Here is a 26312-nt window from a genome sequence, read left to right as displayed (position 1 = left end):
GTTGCTAGAAGCTTGTTCACTGGCATTTTTTTCCCATTCCTGAAACTGTCATTTAAGGATTTTGTTCAATTTTGCTTTATATGTTGTTTTTTCTATTACATATTGCAAGATGTTCCACGTTGCAACTGAGTCAGAAGATACTTTAGGAAAATCACTGCCGGGGCTGGAGCTACCAAGCTAAGTGTATCTGCTATAAATTTTTGGTATCTGTTTCTCCAGCTGTTGTTTGTATTGCATGTCATGACAAACTTATTAATGCAGATAAAATTTCCTTTAGTACTGTTATATTACCTGTTGCTGTTCCGTCAACATCTAAATTTCAGAGTGTTCCTGATAAACATAAGAGATTTTATTTTTTAAATCCATTTAGAAGGCTATGTCTGTTATTTCTCCTTCTAGTTTACATAAAAGTCCTTTAAAACTTCTCTTTTTTTCAGATGAATTTTTAAATGAACATCTTCATTCTGATACTGATAATGGTTCTTCTGGTTCAGAGGTTTCTGTCTCAGAGGTTGATGCTGATAAATCTTTGTATTTGTTCAAGATGGAATTTATTCGTTCTTTATTTTAAAGAAGTATTAATTGCTTTAGATATAGAGGATTCTGGTCCTCTTGATACTGAATCCAAACGTTTAAATAGGGTTTTTAAATCTCCTGTAGTTATTCCAGAAGTGTTTAATCTCCCTGATGTTTTTTCTGAAGTAATTCCAGGGAATGGAATAATTTGGGTAATTCTTTTACTCCTTCTAAACGTTTAAGCAATTATATCCTGTGCCATCTGACAGATTAGAGTTTTTTAGGGACAAAATCCCTAAGGTTTGGGGCTGTCTCTATTCCTGCTAAAATGTACTACTATTTCTACGGCAGATAGTACTAAATTTAAGGATCCTTTAGATAAGAAAATTGAATCCTTTCTAAGAAAAGTTTACTTATGTTCAGGTAATCTTCTTAGACCTGCTATATTTTTACCGGATGTTGCTGCAGCTTCAACTTTTTGGTTAGAAGTTTTAGCACAACAAGTAACAGATCATAATTTTATAGCATTATTATTATTCTATAACATGCTAATAATTTTATTGGTGATACCATCTTTTGATATCATTAGTGTTGATGTCAGGTATATGTCTCTAGCTATTTTAGCTAGAAAAGCTTTATGGATTAAACTTGGAATGCTGATATGTCTTCTAAGTCAACTTTGTTTTCCCTTTCTGTCCAGGGTAATAATCATTTTTTCGTTCTTTTTTTCATAATAAGGAACAAAAGCCTGATCCTTCATCCTCAGGAGCGGTATCAGTTTGGAAACTTTTTCCAGTTTGGAATATATCCAAGCCTTATAGAAACCTATAGTCAGCTCCTAAGTACCCATGAAGGTGCGGCCCTTTTTTCCAGTTCAGCTGGTATGGGGCAGATTACGTTTTCTTCAAAGGAATTTGGATCAATTCCGTTCTCAATCTCTGGTTTCAGAACTTTGTTTCAGAAAGGTACAGAATTGGCTTCAAGTTAAGGCCTCCTGCTAAGAGATTTTTTTCTTTCCTGTGTCCCAGTTAACACAGCAAGGCTCAGCATTTCTGAAATGTGTTTCAGATCTAGAGTTGGCTGGAGTAATTATGCCAGTTCCAGTTCTGGAACAGGGACTAGGGTTTTATTTTATCTCTTCATTGTACCAAAGAAGGTCAATTCCTTCAGACCAGTTCCGGATCTATCAATATTGAATCGTTATGTAAGGATACCAACATTCAAGATGGTTACTGTAGGACTATTCTGCCTTTTGTTTAGTAAGGGCATTATATGTCTACAATAGATTTACAGGATGTGTATCTGCATATTCCGATTCATCCAGATCATTTTTAGTGTCTGAGATTCTCTTTTTAGACAAGCATTACCAGTTTTGTGGCTCTACCGTTTGGCCTAGCCTCAGTTCCAGGAATTTTTTTTTCAAAGATTCTCGGTGCCCTTCTTTCTGTATTCAGAGAACGGGGTTTTGGTATTTCCTTATTTGGACAATTATCTTGGTATTTGCTCAGTCTTCTCATTCGAAGAATCTCATGCGAATCGATTTGTGTTGTTTCTTCAAGATCATGGTTGGAGGATCAATTTACCAAAAACTTCATTGATTCCTCAGTCAAGGGTAACCTTTCTGGGTTTCCAGATAGATTCAGTGTCCATGACTCTGTCTTTAACAGACAAAAGACATCTAAAATTGATTTCAGCTTGTCGAAACCTTCAGTCACAATCATTCCCTTCGGTAACCTTATGCATGGAAATTCTAGGTCTTATGACTGCTGCATCGGACGCGATCCCCTTTGCTCGTTTTCACATGCGACCTCTTCAGCTCTGTATGCTGAATCAATGGTGCAAGGATTACACAAAGATATCTCAATTTATATCTTTAAAAAACGATTGTTCGACACTCTCTAACGTGGTGGACAGATCACCATTGTTTAATTTAGGGGGCTTCTTTTTGTGCTTCCGACCTGGACTGTAATTTCAACAGATACAAGTCTCACAGGTTGGGGAGCTGTGTGGGGATCTCTGACGGCACAAGGAGTTTGGGAATCTCAGGAGGTGAGATTACCGATCAATATTTTGGAACTCCGTGCAATTTTCAGAGCTCTTCAGTTTTGGCCTCTTCTGTAGAGAGAATCGTTCATTTGTTTTCAGACAGACAATGTCACAACTGTGGCATACATCAATCATCAAGGAGGGACTCACAGTCCTCTGGCTATGAAAGAAGTATCTCGAATTTTTTTGGTTTGGGCGGAATCCAGCTCCTGTCTAATCTCTGCGGTTTATATCCCAGGTGTAGACAATTGGGAAGCGGATTATCTCAGCCGCCAAATGTTCCATCCGGGCGAATGGTCTCTTCACCCAGAGGTATTTCTTCAGATTGTTCAAATGTGGGAACTTCCAGAAATAGATCTGATGGCGTCTCATCTAAAAAAGAAACTTCCCAGATATCTGTCCAGATCCCGGGATCCTCAGGCGGAGGCAGTGGATGCATTTTCACTTCCTTGGAAGTATCATCCTGCCTATATTTTTCCGCCTCTAGCTCTTCTTCCAAGAGTAATCTCCAAGATACTGAAGGAATGCTCGTTTGTTCTGCTGGTAGCTCCGGCATGGCCTCACAGGTTTGGTATGCGGATCTTGTCCGGATGGCCTCTTGCCAACCATGGACTCTTCCGTTAGACCAGACTTTCTGTCGCAAGGTCCTTTTTTCCATCAGGATCTGAAATCCTTAAATTTATAGGTATGGAGATTGAACGCTTGATTCTTGGTCAAAGAGATTTCTCTGACTCTGTGATTAATACTATGTTACAGGCTCGTAAATCTGTATCTAGAGAGATATATTATAGAGTCTGGAAGACTTATATTTTTTGGTGTCTTTCTCATCATTTTTCTTGGCATTCTTTTAGAATGCCGAGAATTTTTTTCAGTTTCTTCAGGATGGTTTAGATAAGGGTTTGTCTGCAAGTTCCTTGAAAGGACAAATCTCTGCTCTTTCTGTTCTTTTTCACAGAAAGATTGCTATTCTTCCTGATATTCATTGTTTTGTACAAGCTTTGGTTCGTATAAAACCTGTCATTAAGTCAATTTCTCCTCCTTGGAGTTTGATTTTGGTTCTGGGAGCTCTTCAAGCTCCTCCCTTTGAACCTATGCATTCATTGGTCATTAAATTACTTTCTTGGGAAGTTTTGTTCCTTTTGGCCATCTCTTCTGCCAGAAGAGTTTCTGAATTATCTGCTCTTTTCTTGTGAGTCTCCTTTTCTGATTTTTCATCAGGATAAGGCGGTGTTGCGAACTTCTTTTGAATTTTTACCTAAAGTTGTGATTTCCAACAACATTAGTAGAGAAATTGTGGTTCCTTCATTATGTCCTAATCTTAAGAATTCTAAGGAGAAAGCATTGCATTCTTTGCATGTTGTTAGAGCTTTGAAATATTATGTTGAAGCTACTAAGTCTTTCCGAAAGACTTCTAGTCTATTTGTTATCTTTTCCGGTTCTAGAAAAGGCCAGAAAGCTTCTGCCATTTCTTTGGCATCTTGGTTGAAATCTTTAATTCATCTTGCCTATGTTGAGTCGGGTAAAACTCCGCCTCAGAGGATTACAGCTCATTCTACCAGGTCAGTTTCTACTTCCTGGGCGTTTAGGAATGAAGCTTCGGTTGATCAGATTTGCAAAGCAGCAACTTGGTCCTCTTTGCATACTTTTTCAATTCTACCTTTTTGATGTATTTTCTTCTTCTGAAGCAATTTTTGGTAGAAAAGTACTTCAGGCAGCGGTTTCAGTCTGAATCTTCTGCTTATGTTTTTTATTAAACTTTATTTTGGGTGTGGATTATTTTCAGCAGGAATTGGCTGTCTTTATTTTATCCCTCCCTCTCTAGTGACTCTTGTGTGGAAAGATCCACATCTTGGGTAATCATTATCCCATACGTCACTAGCTCATGGACTCTTGCTAATTACATGAAAGAAAACATAATTTATGTAAGAACTTACCTGATAAATTCATTTCTTTCATATTAGCAAGAGTCCATGAGGCCCACCCTTTTTGTGGTGGTTATGATTTTTTTGTATAAAGCACAATTATTCCAATTCCTTATTTTATATGCTTTCGCACTTTTTTATCACCCCACTTCTTGGCTATTCGTTAAACTGAATTGTGGGTGTGGTGAGGGGTGTATTTATAGGCATTTTAAGGTTTGGGAAACTTTTCCCCTCCTGGTAGGAATGTATATCCCATACGTCACTAGCTCATGGACTCTTTCTAATATGAAAGAAATGAATTTATCAGGTAAGTTCTTACATAAATTATGTTTTTAAGATATTCTAGACCTTCTATATTTTAGCATAGTTTAGTTAATCTTAATTCTTGTTCGTTCCATTCAGTGTATTGATTTGTCTTTTCTGTCACAGCTCTGAGCCTTTTCTTGATGTCTGTGAACATTAAAACTCCAGTGGTTGTTGAGAACATAACGTTAATGTGTCTGAGAATTCTGCAGAAACTAATTAAACCAGCATCTCCCACCAGCAAGAAGAACAAGGTAACATTTACGTCATACCTAAACGTGACAAAGTCCTCTTGAAAAAAAACCTGTCCTTCAGTGTTGCCCTTTTTGAAAATGGGATGGAGTTAAGGGAATTTTTAAAAGTTCCCAGGGGTAAAAATGATTTGCTTCTCAATACTAATAGGTCCATTTATAACTTAGTTTGGCTTTGGCATTTTCAGACAGTGTAAGACATGTATAATGTATTGTTTGGTAAGTGTCTGTGTTTTGAATATTACACTAACAGTCATGATTGTGTTGATGTGCATTTAACCCTTTAAGGACACATCTTTCAGTTTGCTCAATTGTTTTATGACGGAAAAATTCCGTCATATGTCCTTAAGAGGTTAAAGCCCAGGATCTAACCGCTTATTATGATCCTAATGCTCTGAAGTGTAAAGTAACTAACCTTTTTTTCAGTGTTCCACTTTACTTCAGCCAGCCACCAAGGCTGAATATTATGTCATTACTAGTACTCCCTCTCTATGCCCACTTTCAGAAAAGGTTGCTTTGAAAGAAAGGGATATAATAAAAGTATTTACTTGTAGCTTTGTGTCTGGGAAGTTCCTATAACACTGTTTAAAAAAAAAAAAAGAGAAAATGCATAATTGTGCTGTAGGCAAAGGCAAAATGTATTGGTCCACATCAGTCAAACCATGTCCAAAATAATAGTCAATCCATAATATGCCAATGACCACCATTATAGAGCAAGCAGTTTATATGCTGCCGATACTTTGGCCATCTCACATAGCACTGGGAGAATTATATATTTCCAAAAACTTCTATTTTTCATTTTCCATACAAGATGGCCCAAATTACTAAATTGAAAGGGAGCTATTTTTTTAGTTAGTTTAATAGAGCTGATTTTGTTTGTGTATAAGTTCAATACATATTGGTTGAGGTTAAAAGCAAGGTTACATTTTGACGTTTATTTCAACATTAATGTTGCTTAATATAGATAAAGAACTAAATATGCCAGATTATTCTAACTTTTTATCAGTGACATCAGCTATAAATGTGCCTTGTTCACCCTTCAATCACACTGTAAATACAAATGTATTGTTAATCAGTAATCCTACTTACATCACTGCATTTGTTATGCATCTGATACTTGCTTATATCAGCTGTTAAGTTATTCATCTTTTATCCTAAAGAAAGTTTTAAAGAGAACATTATTGGTTTTGCATTATATTCATGAGTTATGTCTAAGATGTGAGTTTTCATCTCTGTATCCTGCAGACAAATAACACTGATGATTTGTATTTCAGGACGCGCCTACTGACGGACTCACTACTGTCAAACCATACAGCAATGAAATCCATGCTCAGGCCCAGTTGTGGCTCAAGCGAGATCCAAAGGCGTCATATGAGGCTTGGAAGAAATGCCTGCCTGCCCGTGGTAAGGCATCTCTTTGCTTCTTGTCACATCATCCCTAATCTATAACGTAGAGTGCCAGTGATATGTGATCTGACCAAACAAGAAATGTAGTCATAGTATGGGTATTACTTTAAGGGACATAATACACATATGCTGAATCACTTGAAAGTGATTCAGTATAACTGAAAAAAATCTGACCAGAAAATATCAACTGTACATCTCTATGTAAAAAAGCAATATATATACTTTACTTCAACTTTCTTCAGCTCACAATAGTAAGTGCTCAGGGAACAATTATCCTCCAGCTACTGTCCAACTGCAGGTTGAAAAAAAAAGCAATATCCAATCAGCATGAGCACTGCTGAAGTCATGCTTTGCTTTACTAAGGTCTTATCAGATTTTATTATCTTGTGAGATTTCATGGTAAATGTCCTTAAACTGAGGAGGCAAATAACATGACCGTATCTGCACATGCCAGATGCACGGTTCCTTGCAAATCCCGGAACAAGCATCCTGTAATAATGAGAACTAGACATAAACACTGTACACTTCACAAGCATAACTCTGTCACATATCTGTCCTAATTGGCCTAAGTAGGAGGGATCACTGCAGGGGGTTCACTAACACTGTAACAGTAGCTAGCAGTGTCTACTTCAGTAACAAGTCCAGATTGTCTCCTACAAATAAAACAAATGGTCGGAGTATTGCTATTAATGAAAAAACTGCAGCAAAAAGGGTGTTAAAGGGACAGTAGCTAGCAGTGTCTACTTCAGTAACAAGTCCAGATTGTCTCCTACAAATAAAACAAATGGTCGGAGTATTGCTATTAATGAAAAAACTGCAGCAAAAAGGGTGTTAAAGGGACAGTCTACACCTTAGTCGTCATAAAGTCTTACCTTAGATTAAGCTGCAAATAGCCTCCTGCACCCTTTCTATATCATTCAACAGTAAAAAAGTTATTTTAAAATGAATATTGTTTATGGTCAGCTTGAAATGACTGCTAAGCTCAGCCCACTGATGACATCATGATCTGGGCTGCATATGGCATCCAATCACAAAAGGCTGACTAGTTGGATTCAACAGTGCTATTCAGCAGAGTGCCTAGATGTAGCCCAGATTGTGATGCCATCAGTGGGCTGAGCTTGGCAGCTATTTCAAACTGTCCAGAAACAATATTTATTTTAAAATAACTGTTTTTCTTCATAAATGGAAAGAGTCCACAACTGCATTTATTACTTTTGGGAATTTAGAACCTGGTAACGAGGAGTCAGACACCCCAGCCAAAGGCTTAAATACTCCTCCCACTTCCCTCACCCCCCAGTCATTCTTTGCCTTTTGTCTCAGGAGGTTGGCAGAGAAGTGTCAGAAGTTTTCGATAGTCTCTTATGGAGGGTAGTACTCTTCGGCATGTCAGCCTCTCAGTGAGAGCATGGGCGAAAGTTAGAGTTGGGAGATGCAGGGAGAGTCTTTCTGCGAAACCATCCCAACTCATATTAACAGCTCCACAAGCAATCAGTGTTAACTAGTTTCGCTGCCTGCTTTTTTCTCTCAAGTCCATGGCAGAGGCGACGCTACTATCTGTCACACTTGAAGGGCGGTGTTCTTGTTCCACGGCGTAGATTCCGGTAAGATCGTTTCATTTTACTTTCATCATGGATGTATTGTAATTTCAACTGTTTATTTAAGAGGGGCTAAAACCTTTTGGGGATAACTTTAACATAGGGTCTCAGTGAGGCTCCTTTTTGTATCTAGGAATCAAGGGTTAATATCTCCTGAGGGGGATTATTGATCAGGGGGGTTTATAATCATGTTATGTGATTCTGTCTGCTACTGTGTAGTGTTGCTTCGGCTCATGGCTATTTTGGAACCTAACGGCCTATGTCTAGTGACGCGGCTGGTCTGGTGTTGCAGCAGGATCTGAGATCTGTTGCTCTGTTATTTTGTCCTCGAAGCATTTGCGGTACAGTAAGCCTTTTTGAGGTTTCTCCTTTCTCCACATTCAAGGTTTGTGGGAAGGACTGACGGCTCTTAGCCTGCGACGTTATCCGCCGGTAAATGGATACTTAGAAAGCAGCTGAAGATAGGATCCTTCAGATTGCTACTTGCCCTGCAAGTTTCAGAGTCATTTTTAGATGACTGCAGTGTGCAGTGTTTTGTTTTCAGGTGTTCGTCAGACCTATCTGAGCTTGCTGCACAAGGTTTCGTTCTGAATATTTCGGTATTCTGAGATACCTTTTTTGCGACTTGGGGACCTTTGTCTTCAGCTGCTTTCTAGAGTACGGTTGCACTGTGTTAGGGGAAGATCCTCTCTCTGTTTCAGACTCATGGCCTTATCCCGTGGTTTCTGTATTTCTGGGGTCTGGGCGTTGCCTCCCCTTGTTTCTATAAGACTGGTTGGGTCTCTGTTAGCCTGTCACGGTTTCTCTGGTTTTTGCTCTGTGTTTTTATTTAGGACTCGTTGTGCCCTTTTTAGGGTTTTTTTCAGGAGTTCCTTTTGCTAGCTGGAAGCTAGCTCAGCATACTAATGCACTGTGGCTACTCTGCACTGGAGCAAACTGAGGGTTGCAAGTTCGATCCCTGGCGAGGTCTACTTAGCCTTTCCTCCTTTCAAGGTTGATAAAATGAGCAGCGCCTTGAGTCCCTTAAGGGGGATTAGTCACGCTTTACAAGTACAATCATGTTTTCTCCGTGCCTTTTCTTCTTTGTGGAAGAATACAGTAGTTTGTTCCCTTTCTTTAGTAAGGGGTGTGGTGTTTGGGAGACCGACTGCTGGGGACTCTTGGAGGCTGTTGACTCAGTCGAGTCTAGTTCCTGCGGTCTCTAGCAAGGCTGTGGACTATCTGTGTGCAGTGTCCTTGGGCCTTTTCCTTTTTTCCCAAAGTTGTTCTCGGCTTCGGACAAAGCGGGATTTTGTTGGGTTGGGGTTTTCAGGCCTGGTACCCTCAGAATGGGCCGCCTCTTGTACCCTCCTGTTTTTGCATTCAGTGTCCTCTATAGCTTGGGTATTGTTTTCCCAAAAGTAATGAATTCGGCTGTGGACTCTTTCCATTTATGAAGATAAACTTAAATTATGCTTACCTGATAATTTTCTTTTCTTCAGATGGAAAGAGTCCACAGCTCTCCGCCTGTATTTTTTCTGTGGGGCGTCCTTATATTCTTCTGGCACCTTTCACCCTGATGTTTCTTCTACTGTTCCTTGTTCCTCGACAAAATGACTGGGGGATGAGGAAAGTACGAGGAGTATTTAAGTCTTTGGTTGGGGGGTCTATGCCTCCTCCTGGTGGCCAGGTTCTAAATTCCCAAAAGTAATGAATGCAGCTGTGGACTCTTTCCTTCTAAAGAAAATGATCAGATAAGCATCATTTAAGTTTTTACTGTTCCTGCTGTATGATATGGAAAAGGTGCAGGAGGATATTTGCATCTAATCTAAGGTAAGACTTAAAGGGACAGTAAAGTCATAATTAGACATTCATGATTTAGAGAGAAGTTAATTGGAAAGTTGTTTAAAGTTGTATGCTCTATAATTTAATTTGCTTCCTTCTCTTGTTATCCTTTGCTGAAAAGTTTATCTAGGTACGTTCAGGAGCAGCAAAGAACCTAGGTTCTAGCTACTGATTGGTGACTGCATATATATACACAGATAGTCATTGGCTCACCCATGTGTTCAGTTATTCCAGTAGTGCATTGCTGCTCCTTCAACAAATGATACCAAGAGAAGGAAACACATTTGATGATAGAAGTAAACTGGAAAGTTGTTTAAAGTTGTTCTACCTAAATAAAGAAATAACAACATTTTTGGGTTTCATGTCCTTTTAAGATGACTAGGGTGTAGACTGTCCCTTTAATGCATTCCAAAAGTGTTTACACTCACCTGGTATATTTGTTTAATGCAAGACTGCAGAAAAATATTGTAATTAAAGGGTGTTTACTGTCCATTTAATTGCATATTTTTTTACAATAGAGTTGTGGTGAAAAATAATTTACCACTTTCCAGGTGTTAACCTCTTTGTTGCTAGTCCTCTCTGGCATGCAAGAGGTTAAATCATTTAAATGTTTCAGTGGCACAATAGCCAATTGTTTAAAATATCCGTTTGCTTCTTCTGCTGGTCAGTTGTAGATGGCAGTGGTAAAACACCAAACAAAGCAGAGATGAGACAGATGTACTTACAGGAGAAATATGCTTGGAAGTGGAAGCAGTTCATGAGCAAGAAGGGGAAGAGAACGGCCCATCTGGAACTTAAACTGGGTCACAACAATTGGCTAAGACAGGTGAGATATTTGTGGTTTGCAGAGATTTGCTGTTATAACAAATAAACAAATTAATACATTTCTCTTATTATTGACGCTGACAGGTGCTATTTACACCGGCAACACAAGCGGCACGTCAAGCCGCTTGCACGATTGTAGAGGCGCTGGCGACCATTCCCAGTCGCAGACAGCAGGTGCTGGACCTTCTTACCAGGTCAGGATATTGATTATTCTATAAAGATTTATTTTTGTTATCTGTTATAATTCCTGTGATGGTAACATTTATCTTTTTTTTTGTTTTTTTTGTTTTGTTACATAGGGCAGATTTCATTTTTACATTGAATTGGTCACCGTTCTCACAGTTTTTGCTCTGTCATAACTCATGAATTAGTAACTGAGTATTTAGCCCAACTTTAGTAGTTTTGAGATACTACCTTAGACAATCTGTAGTGGACCATTCCTGTCTCACCCCCTCTCGCCTCCAATTCTAGTGTCTATTTAATTGGAGTTGTTGCCATTTATTGTATTTCATGTATTTGTTGAAAAGTTTTGACATAACCAGCCCTCAGTACCAGCCACTACTCTTTTTGATCTATAGTAACGCGTCCTTTCCCTAGTGTTCCTTTAAGGGCGTAGCTGATATTGAGAGTCGATCTGATTAATATTCTTTGTCACCACAGTCTATACCTCAGTCTCGCCAGACTATCGCTTTATTACAATTTATTGTCACAACGGTTTATGCCTCAGTCTAACCAGACTATTGCTTCATTACTATTTATTGTCACCACTCTCTATGCCTCAGTCTCGTCAGTCTACCTGCTGATCCATTGTTGCCACTGTCTATTCCTCAGTCTCGCTAGACTATCTCCTGATTATGGTCACCACTGTCTTTGCCTGAGTCTCAGCAATTGTAAACAGTCTAGCACAGCTATACCTTAGTGCACACTGTTATGAGATTGCCACCCCATCAATCCAAAAGCACCAATGAAACAGCAGCACTTGGTGAATACAAAATAATTAGTCCTATAACCTTATCTCACCATACAAACATATATATTTGGGTAGGTGTATATATTTTGTACGGTGAGGTAGGTAAAGGTTATAGGATCCGTTATTTTGTATTCACCTGTTTATTATGAAGTTGAACCACTAGAGGTTAGTATGCTATGTTTTGTAGTGGATAACGAAAGCTAATTACAAAGATATATTGTATTAAGGTGCCTCTGTTTAACTTTAAATGTAGTAGGTATCCAGTGTTATTTTAACATGAATAAGGGCTAGGTATAGCCGAAATGTCGAGGATGTGTGCTCTTTGTCAATAGACAGTAAAACTCTGTACATGTGCTGCTGTTTCATTGGTGCATATGCCTGAATCTCACCAGACTATTACTTGATTACTATCCTTTGTCACTGCTGTCTATGACTTAGTCTTGCCAGACAACCTACTGATTACTGTCACCACTGACTATGCCTCAGTCTCGGCAGACTACCTACTGATCAATTGTCACCACTGTCTGTCTCTCCTCCTTTCCTATTAGCCAGACTTTCACAAGGTAATTTAGATAGACTGCAGAAAAGCCAGCGAGTCATTCAAAGCGCTTGTAGTGAAAAACAGCGATTTTATTAGACAAAGGTACAAATGTTTAAAAACAGCAGAAAACAAAGTGTCTAACGCGTTTCAGCCGTCGGGCCTTACTCATAGACCTATTTATTAATTAATCAACATAGTATTTAAATAGCATAGAAAGCAATCATATTTGATGCTGCAGGTAATTAGCATAATTAGCTGCAAAGACTTAAAGGGACAGACCCATCCCTGGTACTATATGCACATATGTAATGCTAGGTAATATACATATAGCTCTGTTTATATTTTTATTTGAACTATAATAGCATATAGTTGTAACAACAAGGTGAGAGAGGTTATTAGAAAATATATACAATAAAGTAATGAAAATGCAAAAATTTTAAGAAAAAGAAAATGTAGGTAAACATTATTCCCATATACAGTATTATATTAATACAAAATGTTTTATAAATATAGCGATTTCAAGTATATATGTACTACCTATTATGTTAACGACACATTTGTATATGTGCTATTAAAGTTAACTCTGAACATTTAAATACAGTTAAAAGTGTATTTGTAAATTCTTTTTGTGGTGGGTAAGGCAACACGGAAAAATGGATTATTAAATTGTGGAATAGAACCAATTACTTAAAAGAGAACATTTAATTTTTGAGAACTATTACCATAAAGGTGACTCTGAACATTATTTATGCTGCATCGCCATCGATGTTGAGACCCTTGGGTCTCATGGTCTGTAACAGAAAGATCCAAAAGGCCTCTCTGTACAGTAGTGTGTTGATTCTGTCTCCACCCCTTGGTTTAGGGCGTACGGTCTCTATGACCTGCCAGCTAAAGGTGGTGACATCCTGATTATGGCAATAAATAAAATGCCTTGCCAAATCCAAACATTCTCTACCATTCCTAATGTCATTTAAATGCTCCCTAATGCGGGACCTCAGTTCCCTAGTTGAGCAACCAGTATACTGAACCTCACAATGTGTGCACAAAACCACAAACGTGGTATGACAATTGGTGCAACAATCTAGTTGAAAAACTTTTTGTGTACTCCTAGACTGGAATTGGGACCCAACCTTGGTGTAAGAACAAGCTATACATTTTCCATAATGACATTTAAAGTGTCCTTTCACACTAAGCCAACAGCTGGCCCCACCCCTTTGTTTTTTCAACATACTGGCTGACTCTGTTTCCAATGGTGCAACCCCTCCTCTACACAAAGTTGCATCCATCCGAAACATAGTCCTTCAAGCCATGCTCTGCCGTAACTATTGGCAAATGTTTAGTGATAATACCACAAATATCTTTAAATTGAGGGCTGAATGTAGTCATGAAAATAGGTTTACATACATCATATTTTCTTTCATGTAATTGGCAAGAGTCCATGAGCTAGTGACGTATGGAATATACAATCCTGCCAGGAGGGGCAAAGTTTCCCAAACCTCAAAATGCCGATAAATACACCCCTCACCACACCCACAATTCAGTTTTACAAACTTTGCCTCCTATGGAGGTGGTGAAGTAAGTTTGTGCTAAGATTTCTACGTTGATATGCGCTTCTCAGCATTTTGAAGCCCGGTTCCTCTCAGAGTACAGTGAATGTCAGAGGGATGTGAAGGGAGTATCACCTATTGAATGCAATGGTTTTCCTCACAGGAGATCTATTTCATAGGTTCTCTGTTATCGGTCGTAGAGATTCATCTCCTACCTCCCTTTTCAGATCAATATACTCTCATATTCCATCACCTCTACTGATAACCGTTTCAGTACTGGTTTGGCTATCTGCTATATGTGGATCGGTGTCTTTCGGTAAGTATGTTTTTATTTCTTAAGACACCCTCAGCTATGGTTTGGCACTTTATGCATTAATATAAAGTTCTAAATAAATGTATTGTACTTATATTTGCCATGAGTCAGGTTTATGTATTTCCTTTTGCAGACTATCAGTTTCATATTTGGGGAAAAACATATTTAGGAAATATTTTTCTTACCTGGGGTTTAGTCTTTTCTTTTTTAAGACACGATGAGTCCACTGATCATCTTAATTACTTATGGGGATATTCACCTCCTGGTCAGCAGGAGGAGGCAAAGAGCACCACAGCAGAGCTGTTAAATAGCTCCTCCCTTCCCTCCCACTCCAGTCATTCTCTTTGCCTACGTTAGTGATAGGAAGAGGTAAAGTGAGGTGTTAGATTAGATTCTTCAATCAAGAGTTAATTATTTTTAAAGTAGTTCAAGATTGTGCTGCTTTGTTCTAGGGTGTAGCCGTAGTCCATATCAGTCTCTACAGTAGAGCTTTTGGTGGCTTTAGAGCAATGGGAACTTGTGGGACATAATTCTCACTGCACCTCCCATATACTTATGCTGCCCTGTTTGTCAAAGTCTGAGAGAAAGTATACTCAGTACTTTTTATTTCCACAGGCCAATGTGAAGGGAGAGGACTTCACAAGCCGGGTGTACTGCCTTTCTGCCGGGCAGATTTCTGAGGTAAGTGTTAATTTTTAATTTATATATTATTGGGCAGTGACTGCAGGCACTGGAAGGACGTGGAGAAGTGGCTCTATTGTTATGTTTAAATATACACTGTTAAGATACACATAGCAATATGTTGAACCTATAAACGGTTTATTTTGCTAGGACTGTCTAGCTTTGAGTTACACATCACAGTGTTTTTCAGCTCACAATGACTTGTTTGCCTGAAGCCGTCTGGAGGTTAACTATCTAGACATGATGCGCATGTTGGTGTTTTTTACTTAGTCATACTTTCAAGTTTAACGGCTGGTTTGCTTTGCAACCGTTTGGAGGATTGGCCTGTCTGTGATCGTTGCGCAGGTCGAGGTATTGCACACGACCATTATCGCATCTCCCAGCGTTTTATTTTGTTTGTAACTATCTGGGATCCTGCCTTAACTGGTTACGTGGGTTGTGATTGTTTTTAGTGTAATTTCTACTCCCGTTGGCTTTCTTATAGGAACTTCTTGGGAGGTTTGTTTGCTCATGGCCATATTGGTGTGTTATTTGTTCCCTACGGCTCCATTTTTACGTTTTTGCTGCTCGGGAGCTTTATCCTGTTACACCCACGATGGGCGGAGCTAGTGATGCGACATTGTTTGTGTGCCTTTGTTAATGCACAACGGCTTGTTTTGCCTTTCAGCTGTCTGGGACATCAGAGGGACTCCTTTGCTGTGTTATAATACGAGGCTGGGAGACTTCTCTTACTATTCTAAAATGTGAATAGAAAAGATATTCAAAGCAGGCTGTGTCCTTTGCAAGGAAGTATTCTTAGTTTAAAAAAGAAAGCAGTGTCGTTTAAGAAAGATACAATGATGATCGCAAGAGGATAAATAAACAGTACCTCTTGTTGTTTAATTAATATGGTATATTAGCATTGCAATGTTATGTGATTTAAAGAAACAGTACCTCTTGTTTGATGTTCACTGTTATTTGAGTTAAAATGTGAATAAAGAGGTAAATGAAATGGTCCATGAAATCCTACACAATTATTTAGTATTTCAAAAAATTTTTTATTTAAAGAGACAGTAACTCTTGTTTGATGTTCACTTTTATTTGAGTTAAAATGTAAATAAAGATGTAAATGCAATGGTTCATGAGACTCTACACCATTTTACTTAGTAATTCAAATGTTATTTGATTTAAAGAGACAGTAACTCTTGTTTTGATGTTCACTTTTATTTAAGTCAAAATGTGAATTAAAATGTTACAAACATGTTGGGCTTTTTATGCCTATGCGGATTGACATAAACTTTTCTATCTCATAGTAAAGTTTACAGTCCAAAGATAAACTTTTCTTCAGAGCCGACATTGTTTTGTATGCAGCAGACAGCACACTGACAATGTCTTATATATTTTGCAGTCTTCTCCTTAAGTGTCCTAATAACTTTAGCGTCCTTTCTACCAGTGACCAGCGATTCCTCAAAGACTCCTCCTGGAGTTATCTTGCTAGACATCGTTTACCGCGTATGTTAGTGGGTTAGGGCATTGTCAGGTTTTTCCCATGCTGCGAGGGAAAGCGCAAGAGGATAAACGTTCAGCGAGCGAGGTCTCTGTCACGGTTGTTGCTATCTGAGGTCTCTTCCCAGATGCTTGAGGGATGGGATACTTCGACAGCTTCTGAGGGTAAACGCTCAGTTCTGACAGTATGATTCCTCCTGCTGATTCTGAAGTATTTTCTTCAGGTTTAAGCTAGATCACCTCCGACTATTACTTAAGGAGGTTTTAGCTACTTTGGAGAGACTTCATGGTCGTTGTTAATTTTTAGGTTTTTTATTCCTATATTGAAGGAGAGGGTCCCTTAGCGGTCTTCCCATGGAATCTTGGCATACACCCCGTAGACGAGACAGCTGCCAAGCTAGCCATGAGATCTTCTATTTACATAGAGGATAGTTGTTTCCTTTTCAGGATCCCATGGAGGTTGCTCGAGATAGCATTCTAGGTTTGATATTGCTACCTTTGGCGGCAGCATACTAGGTCATATGTTGTCTGGTTCTTTTTGGACAGACACTTCAAGGTATTCTAAAATAGAATAAGGTCTTTAAGTGGCCAATTCCTTTTTTACAGTTATTTCCTGTCAGGCATTGTGCGGGGAACTGAATTTTCAACTTACCATAATGACTCACAGAATTTTATGGTTAAGGTCTGGGTCTGAGGACATTAAATCTTAATCTGGGTAGGAAGTCTCTTCTACCTGGGAAGGATGGTTCCTGTTCCAAATTTGGAACAGGGTCTGAGATTTCTTCCAATTTATTTCGGAATACCATCCTTCAGGATGGAAACTATTCGTTCCATTCTTCCATTAATCCAGGAGGGTCAATTTATGACCACGGTAAATTTAAAGGACACGTATCTTCATGTTCTTGTTTTCTCGAATCATCACAAGTTCCTAGGATTTGTTTTCCAGGACAATCTCTTCTCGTTTTGTGGCCTTTCCTTGCGGTCTGACCACGGCTCCCAGAATCTCCACAACGGTTCTGTTTTTTTCTGCTGGCGTTACTTTGGCCTTGGGACTATCTGGATGACATACTAGTCCAAGCACCATCCTTATAGCAGGTAAGATACCATATAGAAATGGTGTTATCTTTCCTGAGAATTCTCGGGAGGAAGGTAATTTGGAAAGGTTTTTTCCTTAGTTCCAGATACAAGGGTAACTTTCTTAGGAACTTTTATAGATTCTCCATCTATTAAGTTTTTTCTGACAGGAGTCAGGACATCAAAGATTATCGATACTTGTCTAGTCCCTCGGTTCTCTCCTCGGCCATCCGTGGTTCTGTGCATAGAGGTAATCGGGCTGATGGTGGCGGCATTGGACATCATTCCGTTTTGCTCGTTTCCATCTCAGTCTTTTGCGGTTAAGCATGCTCAGACAATGGATCGAGGGATATGCGGACTTGTCTCTTCGAATGTGACTGGAGCAGGAGACGAGGGTTTCAATCCAAAAAGGTGGTTATCTCTGGATCATCTCTCCCAGGGAATTTGCTTTCACAGTCCGTCTTGGGTGATTGTGACAACAGACATTAATTAACCTCCTAGGGTGGGGGGCAGTCTGGGTTTCCCTTAAAGGCTCAGGGAGCTGGGACTAGGTCAGTCTGTTCTTCCTTTAAACATTTTTGAACTGAGAGTGATTTTCAATGCTCTACTGGCCTGACCATCGTTGGCCACGGTCAGGTTCTTCCGTTTTCAGTCATACGTCATATCTTCGGTGACTTGCATCAATCTTCAGGGAGGAACGGGAAAGAGTTCCTTAGCAATGACAAAAGTAACCAAAATTATCCAATGGGCGGAAGCCCATTCTTGCTGTCTGTCGGCTATCCACTTCCCAAGGGTAGAACAAGTGGGAGGGTTTTTTCTTGAGCAGACAGTTTTTAATCCAGGGGAGTGGGAGCTCCTCCTGGAAGTGTTCCCCAGCTTGATCTCAATTGGAGTCAACCGGGTTTGGTTCTCATGGTATCTAGTCAGAATGCAAAGTCCCTGAGATACGGGTTGAGGTCTAGGCTTTTTTCAGGCGGAACTGATAGTTGCTTGCCTGTCCCTTGGACTTTTAGTCTAGCATACCTATTTCCTCCGTTTGCTTTTCTTCCTTGGGTAATTGCTCGAATCAAGCAGTAAAGGACTTCGGTGATCTTGTAGCACCGGACTGGCCTCGCAGGATTTGGTGTGCGGATCTGGTGGAGAGGGCATCTCTGACTCCTTGGAGGCTCCCATTGAGGAAGGGCCTTCTGATTCAGGGGCCTTTCCTTCACCCAAATCGAGTTTCTCTGAAGTTGACTGCTCGGAGATTGAATGCTTATTTTTCTCCAAGTGGGTTTTTTTCTGATCGGTCATAGTGCCCATGGTTGAGGCTCGTAAGCCTGTGACTAGAAGGATTTCCCATCAGATTTGGCGTAAACATTTCTATTGGTGCAAATCCAAGGGCTACTCATGGAATAGAGTTAGGATTCCTAGAGTTTTGTCTTTTCTCCAAGAAGGTTTGGAGAAATGTTTATCAAAGAGCTCCCTAAAGGGTCAGATCTCGGTCTTATCTATTTTGTTACACTGGCGGATGTTCCAGATGTACATTCTTTTTGTCAGGCCTTGGTCAGGATCAGGCCTGCGTTTGAACCAGTTACTCCTCCATGGAGTCTGAATTTAGTTCTCAAAGTTCTTCAAGGGGTTCCGTTTGAGACTATGCATTCCTTAGATATTAAGTTGTTATCTTGGAAAGTTTTATTTCTTCTGCTCGGAGAGTGTCAGAGCTCTCGGCATTGCAGTATGAGTCTCCTTATCTTATTTTCTATTCAGATAAGGTGGTTTTACGTACTAAACTAGGATTTCTTCCTAAGGTTGTTTCTGATCGGAACATTAATCGGGAGATTGTGGTTCCTTCCTTGTGTCCTAATCCTCCTCCTCAGAAGGAAAGACTTCTGCCCAATTTGGACGTGATCCGTGCTTTAAAGTTTTACTTACAGGCGACTAAGGACTTTCGTCAGTCTTCTTCTTTGTTTGGGATTTTCTCAAGAAGACGTAAGGGAAAGAAAGCTACGGCTACTTCTCTTTTTTTTTGGCTGAAGAGTCTCATACGTTATGCATATGAGACGGCTGGACAACAGCCTCCCGAGAGAGTTGCGATTCATTCCACTAGGGCTGTTGCTTCTTCATGGGCGTTCAAAAATGAAGCCTCTGTGGAACTTGGTCCTCTCTTCACACTTTTTCAAAGTTCTACAAATTTGACACTTTTGCTTCGACTGAGGCCGTTTTTTGGGAGAGAGGTTCTTCAAGCAGTGGTGCCTTTAGTTTAGGTTCCCTTTCTTGTCCCTCCCATATCATCTGTGTACTCTAGCTTGGGCATTGAATCCCATTAGTAATTAGTAATTAAGATGATCCGTGGACTCATCGTGTCTTAAAAAAGAAAAGAAAATTTATGCTTAGCTGATAAATTTATTTTTTGACGCCCGCCCTGTTCTTTTAGACAGGTTGTGGGTTATTGTAATCTTCAGACACCTCTGCACCTTGGCTTTTCCTTTCACTTCCTAACTTCGGTCGAATGACTGGAGTGGGAGGGAAGGAAGGGAGGAGCAAAATGCCAAAGTTTATTGCGTCATTCTTGGCGCGAGAATTTTTTGGTGCAAAAGTACATCCGATGACGCAAATTCGTAATTTCCGGCGTCTTAGTTGACGCCAAGTTCCTTGCACAAGGTTGCGTCGTTAATGACGCGATTGTGTCATTTCCGGATGTTGTTAGAGCCAAAATAAATTCAGTTACGTTGTGCGTCATACTTGGCAAACAAATAATTTCATTATTTAAAAACCTCATTCCTAAATGCCTCTTGCCTTATTTCTGTGTCAGAGGACTATGCTGTTTGCATTTTTTTCCCCATTCCTGAAACTGCCATATAAGGAAATTGATAATTTTGCTTTATATGTTGTTTTTTCTCTTTTTGCAAGATGTCTCAATCTGATCCTGTCTCAGAAATCACTGTTGGAACCCTGCTGCCTGATAACAGTTCTACCAAAGCTAAGTGCATTTTTTGTAAATTTGTGGAGATTATATCTCCAGCTGTGGCTTAAATCTTAGAATGCTGACATGACTTCTAAGTCCAGATTGCTATCTCTTTCTTTCCAAGGTAATAAGTTATTTGGTTCTCAGTTGGATTCGATTATTTCAACTGTCACTGGGGGGAAGGCAGTTTTTTGCCTCAGGATAAAAGACATAAGGGTAAATCTAAAGCTTCTAACCGTTTTCGTTCCTTTTGACAAAATAAGGAACAGAAACCTAATCCTTCCCCCAAGGAATCTGTTTCCAATTGGAAACCGTCTTCAAATTGGAATAAATCCAAGCCATTTAAGAAACCAAAGCCAGCCCCCAAGTCCGCATGAAGGTGCGGCCCTCATTTCAGCACAGCTGGTAGGGGGCAGATTAATAATTTTCAAGGATGTTTGGATAAATTGTGTCCAATTTCAATGGATTCTGAGTATTGTCTCTCTGGGGTACCGAATAGGATTCAGAGTAAGACGACCTGTGAGAAGATATTTTCTCTCACGCATCCCAGCAAATCCAGTAAAGGCTCAGGCTTTCCTGAAGTGTGTTTCAGACCTGGAGTTTTCAGGGGTAAACATGCCAGTTCCGTTTCAGGAACAGGGTCTGGGGTTTTATTCATATCTATTCATTGTCCCAAAGAAAGAAAGAAAATTCATTCAGACCAGTTCTGGATCTGAAAATTTTGAATCGTTATGTAAGAGTACCAACTTTCAAAATGGTGACTATAAGGACTATTCTGCCTTTTGTTCAGCAAGTACATTATATATCCACAATAGACTTGCAAGATGCATATCTTCATATTCCGATTCATCCAGATCATTATCCGTTTCTGAGATTCTCTTTTCTAGACAAGCATAACCAATTTGTTGCTCTTCCTTTTGGCCTAGCGACAGCTCCAAGAATCTTTTCAAGGTTCTCGGTGCCCTACTCTCTGTAATCAGAGAGCGGGGTATTGCAGTGTTTCCTTATTTGGACAATATCTTTTTACTAGCTCAGTCTTTACGTTCTGCAGAATCTCACACAAATCAACTAGTGTTGTTTCTTCGAAAACATGGTTGTAGGATCAATTTACCAAAAAGTTCTTTGATTCCTCAGACAAGGGTCACATTTTTAGGTTTCCAGATGAATTCAGTGTCCATGACTCTGTCTCTAGCAGACAAGAGACGTTTAAAATTGGTTGCAGCCTGTCTTAACCTTCAGTCTCAGTCATTCCCTTCAGTAGCTATGTGCATGGAAGTTTTAGGTCTCATGACTGTAGCATCGGACGCGATCCCCTTTGCTCGTTTTCACATGAGACCTCTTCAGCTTTGTATATTGAACCAATGGTGCAGGTATTATACAAGGATATCACAATTAATATCCTTAAATCCCAATGTTTGACTATCTGACTTGGTGGTTAGATCACCATCGTATAGTTCAAGGGGCCTCTTTTGTTCATCCAACCTGGACTGTGATCACAACAGATGCGAGTCTTTTAGGTTGGGGAGCTGTTTGGTGATCTCTGACAGCACAAGGGGTTTGGAAATCTCAAGAGGCGGGATTACCAATCAATATTTTGGAACTCCGTGCGATTTTCAAGACACTTCAGATTTGGCCTCTGTTGAAGAGAGAACCATTCATTTGTTTTCAGACAGTCAATATCACAACTGTGGCATATGTCAATCATCAGGGTGGGACTCACAGTCCCCAAGCTATGAAAGAAGTATCTCGGATACTTGCTTGGGCGGAATCCAGCTCCTGTCTAATTTCTGTGATTCATATCCCAGGTATAGACAATTGGGATGCGTATTATCTCAGCCGTCAGAGTTTACATCCGGGGGAGTGGTCCCTCCATCCAGATGTGTTTTCTCAGGTTGTTCAGATGTGGGGTCTTCCAGAAATAGATCTGATGGCTTCTCATCTAAACAAGAAACTTCCCAGGTACCTGTCCAGGGATCCTCAGGCGGAAGCAGTGGATGCGTTGACACTTTCTTGGTGTTATCAACCTGCTTATATTTTCCCGCCTCTAGTTCTTCTTCCAAGAGTGATCTCCAAAATCATCATGGAGCAATCGTTTGTGTTGCTGGTGGCTCCAGCATGGCCTCACAGGTTTTGGTATGCAGATCTTGTTCGGATGTCCAGTTGCCAACCTTGGCCACTTCCATTAAGGCCGGACCTTCTGTCTCAAGGTCCGTTTTTCCATCAGGATCTCAAATCAAATTTGAAGGTATGGAAATTGAATGCCTAGTGCTTAGTTATAGAGGTTTATCTGACTTTGTGATTAATACTATGTTACAGGCTCGTAAATCTGTTTCTAGAAAGATTTATTATCGAGTTTGGAAGATTTATATTTCATGGTGTTCTTCTCATAAATTCTCTTGGCATTCTTTCAGAATTCCTAGAACTTTACAGTTTCTTCAGGTTGGTTTGGATAAGGGTTTCTCTGCAAGTTCCTTGAAGGGACAGATCTCTGCTCTTTCTGTTTTATTTCACAGAAAGATTGCTAAACTTCCTGATATTCACTGTTTTATACAGGCTTTGGTTCGTTATCAAGCCTGTCATTAAATCAATCTCTCCTCCTTGGAGTCTTAATTTGGTTTTGAAGGCTTTACAGGCTCCTCCTTTTAAACCTATGCATTCTTTGGACATTAAACTTTCTTGGAAAGTGGTGTTCGTTTTCTCCATCTCTTCTAGAAGAGTTTCTGAATTATCTGCTCTCTCTTGTGAATCTCCTTTTCTGATTTTACATCGGGATAAGGCGGTTTTGCGGACTTTATTTAAAATCTTACCTAAGGTTGTGAATTCTAACAACAACAATAGAGAAATTGTTGTTCCTTCCTTGTGTCCTAATCCTAAGAATTCTTTGGAGAGATCCTTACATTCTTTGGATGTGATAAGAGCTTTGAAATATTATGTTGAAGCTACTAAAGATTTCAGGAAGACTTCTAGTCTATTTGTTATCTTTTCTGGTTCTAGGAAAGGTCAGAAGGCTTCTGCTGTTTCCTTGGCTTCGAAGCTTTTGATTCTTCAAGCTTATTTGGAGTCGGGTCAAGCCCCGCCTCAGAGAATTACAGCTCATTATACTAGATCGGTCTCCACTTCATGGGCTTTTAAGAATGAAGCTTCAGTTGATCAGATTTGCAAAGCAGCAACTTGGTCTTCTTTACATACATTTACTAAATTCTACCGTTTATATGTATTTGCTTCTTCAGAAGCAGTTTTTGGTAGAAAAGTTCTTCAGGCAGCTGTTTGTTTGATTCTTCTGCTTATGTTTAAGTTTTTCTTTTCATTTATGAGAATAAACTTATATTTCGGGTTGTGGAAAATGGCTTTTTTTTATTTTATCCCTCCCTCTCTAGTGACTCTTGCGTAGAGTTCCACATCTTGGGTATTGCTATCCAAAACGTCACTAGTTCATGGACTCTTGCCAATTACATGAAAGAAAACATAATTTATGCAAGAACTTACCTGATAAATTCATTTCTTTCATATTGGCAAGAGTCCATGAGGCCCACCCTTTTTATGGTGGTTATGATTTTTTTGTATAAAGCACAATTATTTCCAAATTCCTTTGTTGATGCTTTTCACTCCTTTCTTTATCTTCCCACTACTTGACTATTCGTTAAACTGAATTGTGGGTGTGGTGAGGGGTGTATTTATAGGCATTTTGAGGTTTGGGAAACTTTGCCCCTCCTGGTAGGATTGTATATCCCATACGTCACTAGCTCATGGACTCTTGCCAATATGAAAGAAATTAATTTATCAGGTAAGTTCTTACATAAATTATGTTTTGTGTTGTGGCTAGAGCTATGATTGCCAATAAAAGAAGCTCTGTCCATACGAGAGACCTCTAGCAATGCTCGATTTAAAATGTTTAACAAGTAGCCTCTTTGTAAGAGTGATTGTTTTAGCTTTTCACTTTCTAAAAGAAAATCTCAGTACAATTGCGTTTTATGCGTATAAACTGGCCCTTTGCCACCCCAAAACCAGTGTGCCTGGGGCGGCAACTTCTGGCATACAAATTTGTATTTGATGTTATCGTTTTTTTGTAGAGTGAACTGCTAACCTTAGTAGTGTCTGAATTACCACTTAAAGTGATGTCAAGATAGGGAATCTTTGACTTCGCAAATTATCTAAATTCCAATAATGTGGGGTTACAATTTACTCATTAATATGAGAACTGAAGTGCCTCTTCTTCAGTTCCGGTCCAAATAAAAAGGAGGTCATCGATATAACGATTTGTACATTTGTATGTACTTTCTAAAGGGGTTATCTTGTCTAAAGATGTGGGACTGCTCCCACCATCCCATGTAGAGATTGGCATAGTCTGGCACAAATTTGGCACCCATAGCAGTCCCACGTCTTTGGAGAAAGAACTCTCCCTCAAACTGGAAATAATTGTGGAGGAAGTCAAGTGCCCTACAGATAAAATTTCTGAGCCCAAGATCATAATTGCTGTGATTAGCAAGTAGCTTTTCCTCTCCCATGACTCCCAACTGATGTGGGATGGCTGAATATAGCCCCACCACATCAATTGTGAGCCACAAGCAATTTGCCTTCCATACTAAACCATCTAAATTAGATACCAGGTGCTTGGTATCCCGTAAATAGGAAGGTAACTAATACACCACAGGTTGTAACAAGGACTCCACGCAACTGGACTAACTTTCAAACAAGGAACCGATTCTAGAGACTATCAGTCTTCCCCTCACCTCCTCCAAGGACTTATGGATCTTGGGGAGGTGATGGAATATCGGAGTAACCAGATTGGATATTAGAAGATAGTTATAGGTGTCTAAATCAAAGATTTCACAAGGTCCTTTTCTCTGCTCGAACGTTATGGAACTAGCCTTTTTTGCCTGGACCATAGGCCCATAATACTGTTTTAACGTGTATCTCTCCTGTAGCTTTCCAATACAACATACTGAAGGTTAGAGTATGTATATTCTGACCCAGTAGAGGGAAGGTTACTAAAGATTATTTATTTCCAATGGCAGGGAGAATCCACAAATACATTCATTACTGTAGGGAAATACAACACCTGGTCACGTGGGGAGGCAAAGACACCCCAGCCAAAAGCTACAAGTATCCCTCCCACTTCCCCTAATCCCCCAGTAATTATTTGCCTTTGTCTACTAAAGGAGGTAGGCAGAGAACGTGCTTTAATGATACTTGGCTTTAAAGGGACAGTACAGTGTAAACTTGTTTTTCTATTAATGTATTTTTAATGACTTGTTATAACAGCTGCAAAATATAACATTTATGAGAAATTGCATTTTTCGGCTTATTTGTGTATATGAAGTAGCTGGTTTTGTGCTTTTAAACCACAGCCTATTACAATGGGTTGAGCTTCAGGTAAAATCAGATCTCATTATGTTATAACTTTTATGTACACAGACTTGCTTCCTTATCTTATATTTGTCTGGAAAACTAAAGCTCAATACTTAGAGAGAACAATGGAAAATTATTATTTTATTACTTAAAGGGGCATAATACTCATATACTTAATCACTTGAAACTGATGCAGTATAACTGTAAAAAGCTGACAGGAAAATATCACCTGAGCATCTCCATGTAAGACCAATAACGAAGCCTAAGCCTCAAGATAGAGAAAGTGCGCTAACAAGCTAAAAGTATACACACCACATTAAAGGATATTTAAATTTATTAAATGAAATAGACAAATTACATAAAAAAATATATAGAAATTAGCGGTAGGGACGTCTCCCTTGTATAAAAAATAATAGTCCGTGCAAATATTTGCAAATAGCAGCTAACAATTAGTAGGATGTAAATAAATGTTAAAAAACAAATGTTAAAAAACAATCATAATCTTAAATGTATGGCATAACACTGATACTATTCATAAAAGCAAGGATTATTAATAAAAACAAGCACCAAGTTCAGAAATATAATCACAGTGTAGATGGCCGTGTGCAAATGAGCATCAATATTGTAGCATTACGGCTTGAATTCGTAACAAATTGGTGCCACAAACAGATACAATGTACTGTACCGTGAGTCAAGAGGGTACTTGGAGGGTGTTA

The 26312-nt window shown here is 39.4% G+C and overlaps 1 protein-coding gene across 15 annotated transcripts in view; it reads left to right on the top strand.

The window, feature by feature from the left end:
* Window positions 1-26312, top strand: part of UBR4 (ubiquitin protein ligase E3 component n-recognin 4) — a 256917-nt gene that overhangs the window by 150278 nt on the left and 80327 nt on the right. For all 15 annotated transcript variants that reach the window (XM_053690290.1, XM_053690289.1, XM_053690283.1 and 12 more), the window contains 4 exons: window positions 4914-5041; window positions 6313-6442; window positions 10533-10690; window positions 10774-10883. In XM_053690290.1, the coding sequence (XP_053546265.1) occupies window positions 4914-5041; window positions 6313-6442; window positions 10533-10690; window positions 10774-10883 (526 nt within the window). The remainder of the gene's footprint in view (window positions 1-4913; window positions 5042-6312; window positions 6443-10532; window positions 10691-10773; window positions 10884-26312) is intronic.

Source organism: Bombina bombina, chromosome 8 (assembly GCF_027579735.1).
Source record: "Bombina bombina isolate aBomBom1 chromosome 8, aBomBom1.pri, whole genome shotgun sequence".
In the NCBI taxonomy this organism is placed as follows: domain Eukaryota; kingdom Metazoa; phylum Chordata; class Amphibia; order Anura; family Bombinatoridae; genus Bombina; species Bombina bombina.
The sequence above is the reverse complement of the archived record's forward strand: the minus strand, read 5'-3'. Positions and strand labels throughout refer to the sequence as shown.